This window comes from Castanea sativa, chromosome 6, assembly GCF_040712315.1.
Source record: "Castanea sativa cultivar Marrone di Chiusa Pesio chromosome 6, ASM4071231v1".
Classification (NCBI taxonomy): domain Eukaryota; kingdom Viridiplantae; phylum Streptophyta; class Magnoliopsida; order Fagales; family Fagaceae; genus Castanea; species Castanea sativa.
Genome location: NC_134018.1, coordinates 10,698,384 through 10,715,364, shown reverse-complemented (window position 1 = coordinate 10,715,364; position 16,981 = coordinate 10,698,384). Strand labels below are relative to the sequence as shown.

The following is a 16,981-nucleotide window of genomic DNA, read 5'->3' as shown; positions in this document are numbered from 1 at the left end:
AGGAGCTTCAATTGTAGCATATAACATCATTCATTACGAAAATTTAAATATTGTGACAATGTCTTAGTAAAAATCAGTCGCTTATTGTTGGAAGATGATGATATTCGTTATCATTCTTAGAAGTTTTTAGTGAGTGGATATTACTTTTAGCAAATAAGTACTAAGAAATTATTATAGCAAAATAGATATTCATATGTTAAATGACTACTATAACTTTGTGTGTAATTAACTATCAAAATTTTAATACGAATAAGATTAACTTTGTATGACATACATTTTTTAAGTATATAGTTATATACTTCTTCAAATAGAAATTTTAATTTAATTTTCTTACCCAAGAGGTAACACATGCACATGCCACCCTAATAAAAGAGGCAATCTCATGCACAGCGGCCCTCAGTATCTTGAGATTCAGACCTTTATCCCATCTTGGGATGGAAGGAGAGGAGCGAGAGCGTTTGGATTGAGGGAGAATAGAAGAGAACATGGGAGAAATGTATCCCAAACATTCTTGAATAGGTGATATGTTCCCATCAGTCAAACAACTAGTGATTTGTACATTGAGCTAAAAGTTTGCACCAGATTGGCTACTAGTTTGAAGTTTCAAATAACATTATGAAATAAATGGCTTTAATATGAACCTCATTATATACTTCGATATGTTACGATATCATGAAATTTCATTTTATCCTATCAACTTTACTCTACTTCCTTCCATTTTCCCTCCTTTCATTTCCCCTCAATCCAAACAGGCCATAAAAGCATATAGAAGTACACTACTTTTGGCTATTGCCAAGATGAATGTTAAATACAATCTGAACTATCACAGCTAAACCCCAATGAGTTCTGTGCTAAGGTGCTAATGACTAGTATACAACTCCGTGCCCGTAGCACTTTTTCGAAGTACATATTTTTTTAACTTGACCTCTTTATTTATTTTTGTACAAATTTTCAAGCAATCCCCTTTTCAAAGTGCATTTAGAGTTATCATGGCTATAGCCAGATGTACTGGATCACAATACTACAATAGCATTCAATATTGATTTTTGGAAATTTTCCTTCTTTAGATTTGAACTATGATATAATGTCAATGCTCTAATTTGTTTAATCCTCAACATGTGCTCCCTTTGATGGCTATATCAGTACTCTTCTAAGAAATATTCCAAATGCCTGGGAACTTTGATTATGAACATAGCCTGATAGCAGTACAACATCAATGGAAGTAATTTGTGAATATAAGCAGTACAGGTATTCAACAACAAACTACTCTACTGTGACTAAAGTACAAACACTACCCTAAAAGGACTTTAGAACAGTAACCTGAAAAGGCATAAAGTAACAAGGTTGGATCCTGAAGGTTTAACCATATATGGATCATCTACAGCCCTATACTAAGATCACAACCTTCTACATGGTCATCTAATTGACTTGATTCCAGTCAGTCATTCTGGCACTTCATGTGAGGTATTATGAAAATTGCAGGGATAAGATACCAGGTCAAGGCAGGTTCTACCAAATCAGACACTTGATGATCTTGATTTTTTGTTTGGATTACCATTTTCTGGGCTACTCTGCTCATCTGATTTCAGTCCAGAAGCTGCTACTGGCTCTTCAGCCTGAGGTACCCGGTTCTTCTCCATTGCATTTTCCTGCAAAGCCTTGTTAAAGTGCTGGGCATCAGTATATACGTCTTAAATATTTCTGTAAAAAGAGACCTACTTAAGAATAAATACATTCCAGTAGAAGCTCCATTCTTACCTGCAACAGTTCAGTCATTTTGCCAGTTACATGATTCTCAGAAGGTTTCTTTGCAGGCTTAGGATGGTTATGAAGATCAGGCTGTACAGATTGCAGGGGTTCGATGAAGAGGGGCTGATCCATATCATTAACTTCATCTACCTGGCTGTGGTCAGAACCTTTGACTGTCAGGGACTCAGCTGGTGGTTGATTAGAAGGAACATTTTCACTTTGCAAGTTTTTTCGTGTGAACTGTTTGCTAGGTTGAGAAGAAGGTGCTTGGTTTCCAACGGCTGGCAACTGGTTATTGAGTGCGGTACCATCTGATGTATGAGCTCTCACAACCTGTTTGCTCTTCGAGACTGTCGAATGAGCAGCTTGGGTAGCAACTGGAGATGGTATGTTGGCAAGTGCTATCCCATTTGATAAAGTAGCAGGTTGGAGTACAACAGGCACTACGTGACCCCTTGGGATTACAGGGTGAGCAGTTTGGGCTGCAACTAAAGGCGCCTGTTTGACTTTGGCCACTACATTAGCAGACTGGGGTACAACTCTAGGCACCTGGTTGATGATTGGTACTTCATTGAATGAATGAGTTCCATTTCTATGAGAATTGGAATTCTGCTCCCTTTCTCTGGACCGAGGGTTATTGGCATGGACCTGAGTGTAAACTTCTGCTGGGAGGGGAATCTCATTTCGCCCAATCATATTAATGTCTGGGGCCACATCATTCTCAGCTGAAACAGGCACATAATGCCCAGGCTTAAAGACAACACCCCTCAAAGTGGTACTAGAGTTGCCAACCCTAACACTCAGCAAATATCCCGCGTCAAATGCTGCCTCGATGACACCAGAAACTGCCTGGCCCAGCATGACATCATTTCCGTCATCAACTGGATCAACTTGTCGGGGCTGATTTCCATTTGTCCCTTCAAATCCAGGAGGGGCACGATTACTCTCCACACGGTTTAGACTTGGATCCCTTGGGACATGAACTTTCTCCTCATGATCAAGCTTTGGATACTTCCGCGGGCGACCACGTTTGCGCTTCATAGGGACATCTGCCGAACCATCAGGGTTGCTCCCTTGGTAGGCTTGGTTCATCTTCAGTATTTCTACTTGCAAAATTTTATTTCTTCTTCCACAAAATCTTTTTGTAGTTTCCCCTCCCTGCAGGCAATTTTTAACATTGGTTATACTGTGGTGTCATGGATTTTTTGCAGTAAAACTCTTTGGGCAACCTAACAATTTCTTAATTCTATGTACTCCATGCTTCATAGATTATAAACTTACAGATTAAGAATGTGCTTGAATTTGATCAATTGCTTCTGTTCAAAGAATCTGGGTACTAATGCGATTGTGTGTGAACCAAACAACAAAGTACCTATTGCTGTTTACCCTGCTTCCATAAACTCAAGTCTAGTGTCAATATTGTGATTGATAAACCAGAAAGTAAGATCGTTCATATTTCATAAGTGCCAATGGCCTAAAGAATTTTTTATGAGGCAGGAAATCTCTTCAAGCTCATCAGGAAAATTATAAAGTAAGGTTAACAATACGCTGAACTAAGACAAGACTGGACCACAAGTTTGAATTTTGTCCTACAACCATGGTAAGAACATTTCCTCAATTTTCAATAATAAATTTATAGAGGTTCACTGTGAATTTTAAAATTGACTAACTTTAATTGTTTTTACCAATTAGAATATCAACACATTAGTCCCACTTTAGGAAACTCCTGACCCTCCTATATCTACCACCGCGTCATGTTCAAACATTCATTGTCAAATCTGGCAATGATGACAGACCAATGTAACACATCAAAGTTTGCAAGTTATAAAATAGCAGATGGGGATAATGCACTATAACCAGAATGCAGCATGTGGACAAATTGAATGGATCAGGTCCCAGTCGTGTAGCAACTAGTTTCATGGTAGAATACTTAATGTTCAATACCGGCAATGCAAGGAATACAGAAGAAGAATAATCACTGCAGCAATTATCACCAGGTTCAAGTATTTATTGTTTTTAATCCCAAAGGGGAAAATTGAGTGCCATCAAAGAAGATCAACAGAACCAAAATTCTGCATTTGGTGAAACCATTGGTTGAAGTTGGAAAAGGAAAGAAGCCCTAAATTTTTGCATTTCCATATTTCTGGAAACCTAAGAGGCCACCATAAAATATGAATGCGAGAATTGAAATTTCTACTCCTCAATTGAAATAGTTAACATTAAGCGCCATGTCAATGACATCTAGGAAGTAGCTTTCCAATATTGTGCTCTATTTTGTGAAGATTCTCATATAATCAATGATAAGTAGTATGCTCCTCATAGAGTACATTTCAAATATAACACATTCAAAAACGCATATTAAGTAGACTTAGAAATCATAGCACCAGCCGCACATACACAAATGGGTATTCATTGGCCTAAAAAACACTAAAACAAATCTCCTTTATAACTTTCTTTTCCTCTTTGATAGGTCTAATTTTTTTCAAAACATCCATTCAATGGAAGTTAAGAATAAATACGCATTCAAGATGTGTCTCTTTTACCCAGTAGATGTTATAAATTACTAAGTAGCGTGCATTATTTAATTCCTCCCATTTTGTGACTATTTCATAGAGAAAGGGACAAATGACCAAATTTATTGTCACCCATATAGGCTAATAAGGCAACCTTCTAGCACAACATAATCATAGTTTGAGCAGCCAACTATTAAGAATGCAACTATTTGACCACTTGAGCTAAACTAAACTACAACTCACATAGGAGTACTAATTTGCAAGCAAACCCAATTTCTAATAATTTTAAAATAGTGCCTCAAGTAGAAGTACTAGCACAATAAAACCACAAAATCAATAAATAAATACAAACTATGCACAGACATAAATATGCACAATCATTGAGAAAAATAAGAACAGTGTGGTTTTAACCCAAAAAAAAAAAAGGTATAAACTACAGCCATTAGAGATTGAAGCAAACATATAAATTACACTTAAAAAAGAAAATAAATTTATTATGTGTAAGTGTAACAAGTAACAACACAAATAACCCCAAATTTTAATTTAAAAAATACATTAAATAAAGTACTAGAAGTTACAAAGAACTTTTTTTTTTTTTTGGAGAATGAGAAAGAACTTTTTTTAAAGACTCAAATTTCATGCAAGAATTAAACTTCTTCCAAAAACGGTGACTCTGCTTGGTTGCTGAGAAAATTTAAAAAGAAAAAATTGCTTTTTGTTTTTAGATAGCAACACTACCTAAGAAAAAATCCAAAAATTTAGCAAAATATAGGGTTTGATCAAAGATAAAGAAACAAGCAAAAGAAAAATATAGTGTGCTTCTTCACAAGTGCAAAGAAGAGCTAGGAATTGTGTGAGACTGGTACCTTTGGAAAGTGCTTTTTTTTTTAGCTTAGAGAAAACTGTTTCCGGGGAAACAGTTTAAGAAGCCCCAGATTTTGTTGCCGAAAACTGTGTTTTGTGTTTTTGTTTTTGTTGTCTGAAGACGGAGTGAGCGATGTCGGTTGTTGTGTTGTGTTGTGCTGTGTTGTGCACTTGTGTTGTATGTGTGTGGGACTGTGGGTGGTGGGGAGAGGGGGGCACATTGAAGTGTATGTAAAGTGACGGGTCTGTTAGGGAGAGTTGGGAATTGGCCAGTGGGAGGGTGCCAGGTGTGTGGAATAGAAGGGTCCCACTAATTTAAATTTGAGAATATATTGGTAATATCCAGGTGGTGGGAGATGATTTGACTGTCATGAGGGTTAGTTTTGGAAGATAGGTGAGAGAGAGAGAGTTAGGATGAGATTTTTGTGGCTGGGTCCCAGTGGCCTGATTTGAGCAAAGCCGATTGGCTGTGCAGTGCAATATCATAAATCGTGTGGCAGGTCGTGCAAATTGTTTAGGAGGCAACGACAAATTGAAAATGAGTTAAGAGCAATATTATGGAAAAAATATATATATTTCACAACATTTATTTTTCATGATAGTTAAGTTGGCAATTTATTTTTCATGATACTTAAGTTGGCAATTTATTTTTCATGATAGCTAAGTTGGCAAGTTTTTACAATTGGATCTATTATTGATATCACTTTATAAATTATTACCAACAACTAATAGTCAAGTGTCAAATTTTTATTTATTATTTTATTTTTTTGTTTATAAACTTTCTAAAGTAAAATAATGACCAAGTTTTGCAATGCATTATCCTTCTCAAAAAAAAAAAAAGAAGAAGAAGTTTTGCAATGCATTATGATGGCTGAAAGTTCTTAATGCATTTATGATATTAGGGATAAAATTGTTGTTCAAAATGCACTAAAAAAAAACTCTAGATATTGAATGCAATAATTATGGCAAGAATTTCAATACTATTATGAATGGTTTTTTCTTTCTCTTTTATTTATTTATTTATGGTAAGCTAATACTAAATAAGTAACAACTCAAATTCATAATCACAACATTTTTTTTAAAGAGAAAACACCGGTCACCAAGAGTCTTATAAGTTACAACTTTTTTAATTGGTAATTTATGACATTTTTAACAAAAATATCTAAGATTTAAATCTTCTATTTTCATTATAATTACTGTATTATATTTATAAAAGAGAAAAAAAGTAATCTTTTCATTGATGATGACCAAGCATTACTTACATACATGGTTGGTAATTACATCAAATTCTAAATATAAGCAGTGCTACACTTTATAGTTTTTTTTTTTTTTTTCTTTTGGTAAACATTTTCTTTTTTCTTTTTTCTTTTTTCTTTCCTAATTATAACAGAAGAAAGAGAATTTGAATGAAAATTCTCCTTTCTAGTTTCTACCAAAGATTGGACAACATTAGTATCACACTATACATTTGAGGAGGAAGGCATCGAAATTGAAAGCTATAAAAACAATTACAAAAAGGAAAACAATGAAAAGTATGACAAAAGAAGGTAGTAAAAGTACCTTTCTTTAACTTGCCAATAAAAAGGTTGTACCTGTCTTTGTGTCAAAAGAAGGTACACTTATTATTATTATGTTAAACCAATCTTCTCTTTTCTCTGTTAACACACCAACTGTAGCAGTAATTAATTAGTAAATGAGAAAGTAAAGTAAAGTGAAGTGCAATACTGCATGAAGTTGACCAGTGAGACAGTAACCAATGACAACAAACTTCGAGTCACCCAAAAATTTTCAGCTAAAGTGACGGGACCTTTCATATTTTTTTACTCTTTTTCTTCTTCTTTGGACTTTTTCTCTTTTTTGAGGGGGGTGCCTGCAGAATGTCATTGAAAAAGTTTACAATTTTTTTTCTTTTTTAATTAATTAATTTTATTTAGTGCAGTCCTCCCATTATTCTCCATTAAAATTGTGCTGTTAGTAACCCCTGAAAAAAAAATTAGAGAACTAAATTAATTAAAAGTAAAATTATAGGACTAGATTGAATTTTAAATAAAAAGTTAAAGAGTGCAATTTTTGATTTAGCTTAAACAAAATGATTTTTTTTTCTCATAACAAAAATAGAATGACTTCCTTAAAAAAAAAAAAAAAAAACAAAACAAAAAAACATAATAACTTTATTAAGGTAAGTGATATTACTATATAGTGTGAAATTTTCTTTCTTGTCAGTGATCACGACTCACAATCTCGTGTGGCATGTACGTATAGCAGCATATGTTGTCCTCAATTACACCTGTTTAAATCTTAAAGAGACAATATCATTGGGTGAGTTGAGCTGAATGGTATCACTCCTTATACCTCAGTACAAGTCCCAAAGAGGAGGGGTTTGGTATTTATATGATAATATTTCTAATAAGTTCAAAAAAACATAAAATAAAATAATTTAAGAGGCAATAGTCTTTCTATTTAAAACAAAAGAAGTACATATATTTTCAGAAAAACAAAAGAAAAAGTTTAACTTCAAATAGGTTTAAAGTTATTTTCTATTAATTGATTATATGACAATTGAAGAAACCATTCATGTATAATTTTAATCATATCATGAATAGTCTTATAAATCATTACGTTGTTGGTTTGAGGATATTTTTTTAAACTAGTTTGAAATTGAATTTTGTTTTTTCAAAAAATTTCCAAGAATTCTGAGAAAGTGTATTGTGCCAGCATTATTGTCATTTAAAATATAAGTTCCTTCCATGAAAAAAAGTTCCGTAGAGACAAAATAAATAATGATAAAAAGAAATTAAGTAATGTCACACTTTAAATTTTTTTCATCAATAAAGCTACTGTCACAATAAAAATTCACATCTATGAATGCATTCCAATTTACAAAATTAAAAACAAAATTCATATCAGTTCACAATCTCCCAATTTGCCAACCACTGTATATGCCGATCACAACTTGCAATTTAATTTGTTCTAATGACCTATATGTGAGGTGACAGACAAATTGAGTGTTGTGAAATTGTTGTGGGCCTAATCTTATCATCTTACGTTTTATTCATATAATATAATTTTTTTTCTATGAACAAAAATGGTTACCGAACATATAAATGGGAAATAATTACACAATATAGGCAGGGCTTGGGTCCACATATAGAGGGAAACAATTACCCAACACAAGCAAGGCTTGGATCATCATAAAAAACAGTTATATGGGCTTTGATGTCACCGATTAAGGACTCTATCAGCTTATAGCCATTTGGCCCATTTCCTTCAAGAACTACATAGTACTAGAGGCCTTGAGAGAGTTGACTATTCTTCTTACTTCATTGGGGTAGGGTACGTAACAATTAGAGCTTTCATGAGCCAACCAATTTCTATTTTCCAAAGAAACAAATCATATCAAAGGTACAACAACAAAATGGGTCAAGTGCAACACTTCATCTCTATTCCCAGGAGTTTTGTAAAATAAAGTACAATTCCGATTCATTCAACAATGGATCTTATACTTACTTTATATAGTTTAGAAATTTAAGAGAGAGAGAGAGAGAGAGAGAGAGAGACCATAATATTAATACAAAGAATTTATGGAAAATTAGATGAATTGCTGATTTTTATTGCTAGTTACAAAAATGACACAGAAAGTTACTTATGACTTAAGACTTTTTATAACAGCTATATTTGGTAGAATGTTCTAAACAATTTTGCACAAGAAACGTTTAAACCTCTTAGAGCATCCACACCAGCTCGTTAAAATTTTCTGTCTATTTTACACTAAAACCCTTCTTTTTCTATTTTACACCATCACTTTTACAAAACACTCACATCAGTTTATCTATTATACACACTTTTTTATTAAAATAATATTTTTTCTCATTTTTTTATTATTTCCCACCTACCCCACTTAATATCTTCCTCACTTTCCCCTATCCCACTCACTCCACTCAGACTATTCTAGTCTTCATTTTCACTCCTCTCTGAAACTCATCTCTATCCAAACCCTCCTCTGAAATTTCGATCCAAGCAGGAGCACGGCGAGAAGAACGTCGATCCAAGCACAGCGAGAAGCACAGCGAGAAGAACACCGATCCAAGCACGGCAAGAAGCATGCCGATCCAAGCACTCCGATCCAAGCACAGCGAGAAGAACGCCGATCCAAGCACAGCGAGAAGAACGCCGATCCAAGCACTCCAATCTGAAACTCCGATCCAAGCACGGCGAGAAGAACGCCGATCCGCCACAGCGCCGATCCACTCTCTCTGTCTCTGTTGGTGTGTCCGTCTGTGGGTGTGTTTGGTTTTGTAGTGTCTCTGGTTGATTTTGTTGTTGATTTTGTGGTTGATTTTTGATTTTGTCTGTGGGAGTGTGTGTATCAAAGGGAGAAGCAAATCATGAGGAAGATCGTTTTGCAGTTGGAGAGGAGAGAGAAAAAAGGAGCGAAATTAGAAATTATTATAATAATGTATAGAACAGCTACAGTAACCGTGTATATATACACAGTTATTGTAGCTCATAAAAATGTTTGCACAACTTTACACTGGTTTACACCTACTGATGTGGGTGTTTTTTTGGCCAAAATGTGTAAAATGAGAGAGTTTTTGTATTTTAGAAGAGTTTCCACTTACTGATGTGGATGCACTTAAGACTTTTTAATTTGCATAGGTATTTTAATTTATACTTGCCTTGAGAACCTATCTTAGCAAATCCAAGTATTTTGATTCAAAATATGGACTGACTTCGACATAAAATTTAGGGTTAAAACAAAGAGACCCCTTGTTTTATGGGTCCTTATCAAAGAGGCCTCTTTTGATTTTCCAAACCTTCATAGCATTTATAATAGTATAATCGACGGTTCTATTATATTTCTGACTTTTTGTCATCACGTGAGCTAAAAACAAGTGTACAATAACTAAACTTTCTATTTAATAAATATTTTTACGTGATATTTTTTGTATGATGAAATGATGACGAAATTTTAAACAAAGAGTCATTGTGTTATTCTAAATAGCAAAATTTAAAAATTGATTTTATAACACAAAGGGTGTTTTCTATATTAAGTTATTCAGGAGGGTCTCTTTGAATTTTACACTTTAATCTACCATAACAACAGAGGGTCCATATTAGCTGGTCTTGAGACTATGTTGGACCTAGTAGCTGGATGAATTTTCGAAATGCTGTTATCAAGTGAAATTGGAAACATTGTATGTTTTTTTTTCCCCACAATTATAAAACATACCTCAGCTACTTCCTTGGATGTTTCTTCCTAAAAAAGTATAGGCGTATAGCATCGAAATCATAAACTAGTTAAAGCAATGACAACAACAACCACTTCCACAAATTTCTTTATTTTTTTGTCAATAAATGAGGTCCACAGCATTCATGTTTTATAATTCTGTATAGGGCCACATGATTATGATTATTATGAAATATGAATAATCTCTTATTAATTAAATGATCAATTTATATATTTTTTTAGTTGTCAAAATTTCATGCTTGTGATTTGTGATTGTGACCCTTAGTATTGGATCCACATGATAATATGCTTTTAGCACGTGGCTTGTTGCGGATTACCTGCTGACTTTAACACAGTCATGATCAAATTTAAACATTATACATATATACACACACTATATAATAATTGATCACTTAACCTTAACCCCAAAAGAAGAGCAGCATATAGAAACTGGAATATACGAATCAAATTGTGAGATACGTAGATAGAAATTAAATTCACACTTACTAAAACATGTACCTTTTGTTGTCTCATATATGCATTACTTGGAAGTAGACCCTCTTGATTTTTTGGCAAGTTTGTTTGGTATAGTTATTTGGATTGGTTTATTTTCCTTAAAAATAAGTTGGACAAATTTATAATTGTCCCTTGAAAAATATGATCTTTTAAAATGATGTACATTTTCTTTCTAAGATGAAAATAAGATAACCGAACACTTTGATGGATTTATGAAATGTGAAAGAAAAAAAAAACATTTATTTTTGTTACAATGTACTACCCCACCCCTTTTTTTTTTTCATTTTCTTCTACCCCACCCCTTTTTTTGTTGAGACTTGAATGTAGACATTCTTCTACTTATTTGCAATGAATAGGTTAAATTTAGCAGTAAGTTTGGAATTTTTGATGTAAACAGAAAAGATAAAAATATGAAAGAATAAAGAGTAATTTTCTTGACCAACCTTACCTTTTTCTTTTTCTTTTTTGGAGAGGAATTGACCAACATTACCTTGTATTGCGGATTTTAACTTTTAGGGCCTCGGGCAATCTCTTTCAATATTGAGCTTTATCACAATTTTTTTTTTTTGCTAGGTAAATGCGGGGTATTGAGCTTTATCACAAGAATGGTACTCTAGAGTTCATTTTCATTATGATAAGATATAAAGAGTAGTTCTAAGGTTTTTTTGTCTTTCACTTCAGTTTTGTACTTTTACTCTGAATGGTGCCACTAAAAAATCCTTGGAGAATATTCCAAACTGTAAGCTCAGAGCAGTTCATTCTTTTATCCTTAAGAATATTCCATGTTGCAATATCATGTATGACAAATGCGAACTTCAAGGTCCGCCATGAGTCCATGACACCGTTTGATGGATGGAAGTAACAAATTATGGAAAAACTAATAATGCTTGTATAGCATATGATTCTAAATACCAGTTCTCATCATCAAGTAGTGTTTGAACTGAAACAATAGCAAGGCTAATCTGGTGGGATAATGGGATGTTAATTTGTGCCATTTTCTTTCACCATAAAAGAATAACCATTAATGAAAGCTGTGAACTTCGAGTGGAAAATGGATTTTGCTATTAGTTGAAATGACAGAAAAAAAAAAATTATACAAACCAATATACAAGAGCAATGGGATGGTGATACTATTCACTTCAACACTGAAACTGATCGTACCTAGTTTTACAAGACTAAGAAAATCTAGTCAATAATGGTTCTTGTACAAGCAAGCTGAGCTTATTGCAATAGTATGAGCGGTATACTACACTAACATTCATGCCACTCTCAAAATTGATTAAATTATGCTTATTGCAGCAATCAACATGAGATTTCCTTCTAAGACTTGAACGATCACAAAGATGAGGTACCTCAGCAGCTCAACTATTTCTGGAGCTTTCTAATGGAAGAGGCCTCTGAGACTCAGGAAGGTGTTTGGCATACAAATCATGTACCATCCTAATGTAGCCATCAATCTTGTCAGCTGTCCAATCCTTGGTACTTATTGGAGGAAGAAACTTTACGTTTAGAGGTTCAGGTCGAATATGTAAGCTGCCCTTCCTCCATGCTAGATGAGTACCAGTCAGGACCATCGGAACTATTGGGAGCCCTGTTTGCAATGCCAAATGAAAAAAGCCCTGCGAGGGCAAAGTGATATGTTAGCAATATGCTTTAATATAGAGCACAAGCAGGAAAGTGGGCACATCAATTACATAGCCTAAGAATACACATAAATGAAGAAATAATACATGTAAATGGTCAACAGATCATTCTTTTATCATTTAGTTATAACCATCATATTATATGGAATTCGCTCCTTTATTTTTGCCTATGGTTATATCAGCAAGATCAACACAACATTTATCATCCAAATAAAGGTAAGCCAAATTTGACACGAAGGTCGTATGTCATCATGTGTTGCATTCCATTATATAAATGCACTAAATTTAATAAAACGGGAGGTCCTAGTAGCCTTACAACTTTATTTATTACTTAAGTATTTGCTCAATACTCAAAGAAAAGGCCCAAGTCCAGTGCTTAGTACATTGGCTTGGATACCCCTACGTGACGTCTGCCACTTAATGTCATGCACAATGTTACCACCAATTCCACTATGTGAATTATATAATAAATGTGAGGAAAATAATGTGAATTATATAATAAATGTGAGGAAAATAATGTGATCAAACAAGGGATGAATTAATGCCTTCTTGAAGGGGAGTAATCGTCCATTTTTGGACCTGGTACCCTCAGGAAAAATGATCAAAGACAGGTTGTTTTTCACCACTGCTCGGGCTGCCTGGGCATGATGAGGATCACAAGTTAGATATACAGGGAAAAAAAAAGCATGACAGACAATGTGGGGGAAAAAGGGACACCTCTTTCATGGATTCAATGGCTGCAGTAGGGTTGGAGCGATCTATGCGAAGATGATTTGCCAAGACATAAAGCTGTCCAAATAGGGGATACCATATTATCTGCATCAAATAACTATTAAGTTACTGAAGTTCATCAATCCCTCCCAGAAAGTATGCAAATGTGGTATAGGCACAATGACTATATGCAAAATAAAGATAAACGTACCATAAGGCAACTAGCAAGTAAAATCACCTTTGCATAAATATATAGTTAATCAAGCCAGAGGCACTTGGAGATTACACTATCAAATCAAAATACTTTCCACAGCTTTTACTGGCACAAATCCATTTTTCACAATGTACTGTCACTGGGAATGGATTTAGAAAGTAAAAAAAAAAAAAAGGTTGGGGGGGGGGGGGGGGGGGAGAAGCAACATGCTGCTGTATAACTAACTGCAACTACATAGGCTAATTTTAGGATTTTGGTAGACTTTGGTGTAACCAAGTTTCCTTAGGCCATGTCTCCTACATCCAATCTTAACTGTCACCAATAGCAATTAAGAAAAACAAAACAGTACAATTGCTTAACTTGCAAAGAATAATCTTCAACCTGATAATTCAAACTCATATTTTATATGATACAAAACAGAACTATTTCCAGTTTGTGTTGGGATGGGAAGGAACCATAATTGACGACAACCAGGCCTTGATCAATCAAACATGACAGCAAGAAATGAGTATCTTGAGTGGGATGTAGATGTTTACTAAGAGGAACCTTGCTTGTTCACAATTTCACATGAGCAGCTCCATGAAAAGGCACAGCTAATCTTAACGGTGATACATAAAAATTTTATTTTGAAGGAATTAAAAAAAAAAATTTTAAATACAGAAAAAAGATCTGCCATGTTTATTCTAAAAAAATGGAACATACCTCCTTCTTGGCAATGCCAACAGTGCCTGTGGGAGTCAACCACATTATAAGGAAAACATCCAGAGGAGATGCATGATTACTGATATAAATGGCTCTCTTATTAGAAAATTCAGCACCCTCTATCTTTATAGGATTCCCAAGGATCCATATCTGCGATCAATGTTCTGAAGCATTAATTATCTACTACAAAACCCCTCAAATTCTCCAACTAAATAAACTGCAGAAACTAATATAGGATATGTTGAACAGCAAAATCACTATTGATGAGTACTATTCAAGTATCAGTAAATGCTTCTGGAGTAGTATCAGAATTGAAACCTAGGACGTTATGGTCACATGTTTTCTGGTCATATTCATACTGCATTGTCATATCTTCAAGAATGCAGTACGCCGCCCTACTTCACTAGTTCTACATGGTATTGTTCTGTGTACAGTTCTATTTCATTGAACATATCTTTCCTCAATGCAATGTATGATATAGAGTTTTGAGTTAGGTTAAAAAAATATAGAGTACTTATTACTTAAGAACACATCCACTGTAAGCTGCTCCTTAGACAAGTTGTCTTTGTGTCTAGCATGTGAAACGGGAGGTATATATATTTTTCAGTAATAAATGTTGAAGAAAACAATTTGTTAACTCTCTTTTCATTTTTGGTTTGAAGTCACTATCTTGCCACCCGCCTGAGCATTTTCTGTTTTTCAAACTGCTACAGCCTAAAATCAATGCCATGCTGTGGTCCATTCCATGATCACTATAATTAATGTTTCGACTTTTCAGCATTCAACAGTTTAGAAAAATAGTCTCTCCTTGGGCATCTAGCCACTCATTTATCATGAAATATATGGATAAACTTTTCTCGCAAAATCTGTACGACTATGAATTAAATGGAATCATTAACTTATTGTATGCAATCCATAGGTCATTCACCTTGAGGAGAACAGTTTATAAATCTTTACATGGTTGCTAATAAATTCTACATTTGTACATGAAAGGAGCATTATTTTAGCAAATGAAATTGGGAGACCGAAAGCTAATGTGGATAAAACAGCAACCAAATCATGACCACAAAGTCAATGCCAACAACTCTTCTAGTCTTCTGGGGCTGGTGATATTGCAGTGGGAATTAAAAAAGGGGAGAGAGAGAGAGAGAGAGAGAGAGAGAGAGAGAGAGAGCAATCATATTAGCCTAATACAACCCTATGGCTCGATTTTTGGGTCTTATGGAAACAAAACAAAGAAAAGCATTATACAAAATCTCCTATCCTTTGCCTCAAGTTTCTCAGCAACCAAACAAATAATAAAAATACCCAATATTGTTCTTCTATACTCCCTATTCTTTAATATGCTCTACTCAACCATTAAGAAACACAGAAAAACTTCAACTCCATGGCTATTTACTTCAAAATTTCAGCACAAGCAAACTTAGCATAAACCATAAAATCAAAAGGTACCTTACCATCAATCTACCAGTCACATGTCCCCATATATTCCCCTGCCTAATCCTCTCATAAGGCCATGGTAGAAGCACCAGCATGATCAACGCCCAAACGAATGTCGTAAACATCATCGTTACGAAACATATGAAAATTTTAATCCAAGATATCAACACTGAAACCCATCCATCATTATCCGCATACAAATCTGTCCTTGGCTTCAACTCCAATTCTTCCTTCACCGAACTTTTCACTGTTTCCTTCACACTAAGACCAGAGCTTGCATTGAAGTAGCTCTCCAATCTTCTAGTCCTCATAAAAGAACTAGTTCCACCGTTCTCCATGTATCAACAATTAAATTCCTTGCAGGGTCTGATTACAAATGATACAGAGAGTACCTGAACAGGACAACAACAGAACAGATTGTAAAAACAACAAAATGTGAACTATAATAGAGAACAAACCATTTGGCTGCTAAGAAAGTGGAGAAAATTTGAACCTTGTATTTTCCTTTCGTTTCCCAGAAAACTAAAACCAAGTTTTGAAAAATTAATTGATCCAATAAAGCTGAAGACTTCGTTTTAAAACTATATACCCAATAAATCAAAGATTTTCAAAGTTATGTAGGTAACCAAAAAGCTTCCAAAAGCCGTATCCTAGTCAAACAAACATTGCTTATTCTATATAGAAAGAGAGAGTTCAGGAAACATAGCTAGCAAGTACCAAAGCCTTAAACTATACGATAACTATATGTTTTTAAACTCTAATAGAAACTGGGTCAATGAGAAAACTGATTGAGAAAAGAAGAACCTTATTAAGATTCCGCTTAGTTGCCAAGGAAGTGAAGGAAAAAATGAAAAGTTATACTTCAGTTTCCGAGAAGACAGGAAAAAAAAAAATACAACTTTCAAAATGACGTAAGGTTTTTCTACAACACGCATGGCTTTAGCTGAGTTGGGTTGGGTTGAGTTTATAGTTTACACACGCCAACGCCATATAAGTTTTTTTTTTTTTAATAATGTTTTCTCGGCAGCCAAACAGACCCGAAAGTTCAAGCTTTTTATGACAGACAAGAAAACCCACCAAACATTCTTAGCAAATATGACTTTGGCTTCGACCTATATCTCATAAAACTCTCGAGGAAGTCTTTGGATTTGTCCACTGAATCCCAGAGACCGAGGGGAAGAATAAGATAGATAAAAAGAGAGAGACAGAGAAGCCTAATGGGAAAAGCGTAGTAGCGTACTAGGCAATCTTATTAGATGGGATATGGTAGTAAGTAGCAGTGTTTGTGGGAAATAGTGAAAAGAACAAACTAGTTAAGACCAAGACCAAACAAAGAAACTGTAGTTGTGGCTCTAGTAAGAGTGAAGAGAGAGAGAGAACCAAAATTTGTGTCACAAAATTG

At 34.5% G+C, this 16,981-nt stretch overlaps 2 protein-coding genes across 9 annotated transcripts; both read right to left on the bottom strand.

Moving 5' to 3' along the window:
* Positions 1–1,158: 1,158 nt before the first annotated feature.
* Positions 1,159–5,276, bottom strand: LOC142640940 (protein METABOLIC NETWORK MODULATOR 1). 5 transcript variants are annotated; one of them, XM_075815267.1, is made up of 4 exons: positions 5,129–5,268; positions 3,031–3,136; positions 1,759–2,907; positions 1,159–1,658 (listed from the first exon to the last, which is right to left on the bottom strand). In XM_075815267.1, exons 3-4 carry the CDS (start codon positions 2,839–2,841, stop codon positions 1,518–1,520), a joined length of 1,224 nt encoding a protein of 407 aa, XP_075671382.1. In that variant the 5' UTR covers positions 2,842–2,907; positions 3,031–3,136; positions 5,129–5,268; the 3' UTR covers positions 1,159–1,517. The 5 variants fall into 5 exon arrangements, with proteins under 5 accessions (XP_075671382.1, XP_075671385.1, XP_075671383.1 ...); XM_075815270.1 differs by having other exon boundaries at positions 1,159–1,649; positions 5,129–5,263; XM_075815268.1 differs by lacking the exon at positions 3,031–3,136 and having other exon boundaries at positions 5,129–5,276.
* Positions 5,277–11,915: 6,639 nt separating this feature from the next.
* Positions 11,916–16,980, bottom strand: LOC142638786 (1-acyl-sn-glycerol-3-phosphate acyltransferase-like). 4 transcript variants are annotated; one of them, XM_075812849.1, is made up of 6 exons: positions 16,657–16,980; positions 15,597–15,971; positions 14,140–14,289; positions 13,230–13,328; positions 13,058–13,150; positions 11,916–12,488 (listed from the first exon to the last, which is right to left on the bottom strand). In XM_075812849.1, the coding sequence occupies exons 2-6, from the start codon at positions 15,915–15,917 to the stop codon at positions 12,231–12,233; spliced, it is 921 nt and encodes a 306-aa protein (XP_075668964.1). In that variant the 5' UTR covers positions 15,918–15,971; positions 16,657–16,980; the 3' UTR covers positions 11,916–12,230. The 4 variants fall into 4 exon arrangements, with proteins under 4 accessions (XP_075668964.1, XP_075668966.1, XP_075668965.1 ...); XM_075812851.1 differs by lacking the exon at positions 16,657–16,980 and adding an exon at positions 16,384–16,507; XM_075812850.1 differs by lacking the exon at positions 16,657–16,980 and adding an exon at positions 16,073–16,230.
* Between the last annotated feature and the right edge of the window lies 1 nt (position 16,981).

What these genes read in the sequence shown, in the direction of transcription:
- LOC142638786 (XM_075812849.1), bottom strand. Translation starts at nt 15,917, where the DNA reads ATGGAGAACGGTGGAACTAGTTCTTTTATGAGGACTAGAAGATTGGAG. An exon ending in ATGTGACTGGTAGATTGATG is followed by an intron (nt 14,290 to 15,596) that starts GTAAGGTACCTT and finishes CATTGATCGCAG; the next exon opens with ATATGGATCCTTGGGAATCC. An exon ending in CCATTGAATCCATGAAAGAG is followed by an intron (nt 13,151 to 13,229) that starts GTGTCCCTTTTT and finishes CATCATGCCCAG; the next exon opens with GCAGCCCGAGCAGTGGTGAA.
- LOC142640940 (XM_075815268.1), bottom strand. Translation starts at nt 2,841, where the DNA reads ATGAACCAAGCCTACCAAGGGAGCAACCCTGATGGTTCGGCAGATGTC. An exon ending in AAATGACTGAACTGTTGCAG is followed by an intron (nt 1,659 to 1,758) that starts GTAAGAATGGAG and finishes CACTTTAACAAG; the next exon opens with GCTTTGCAGGAAAATGCAAT.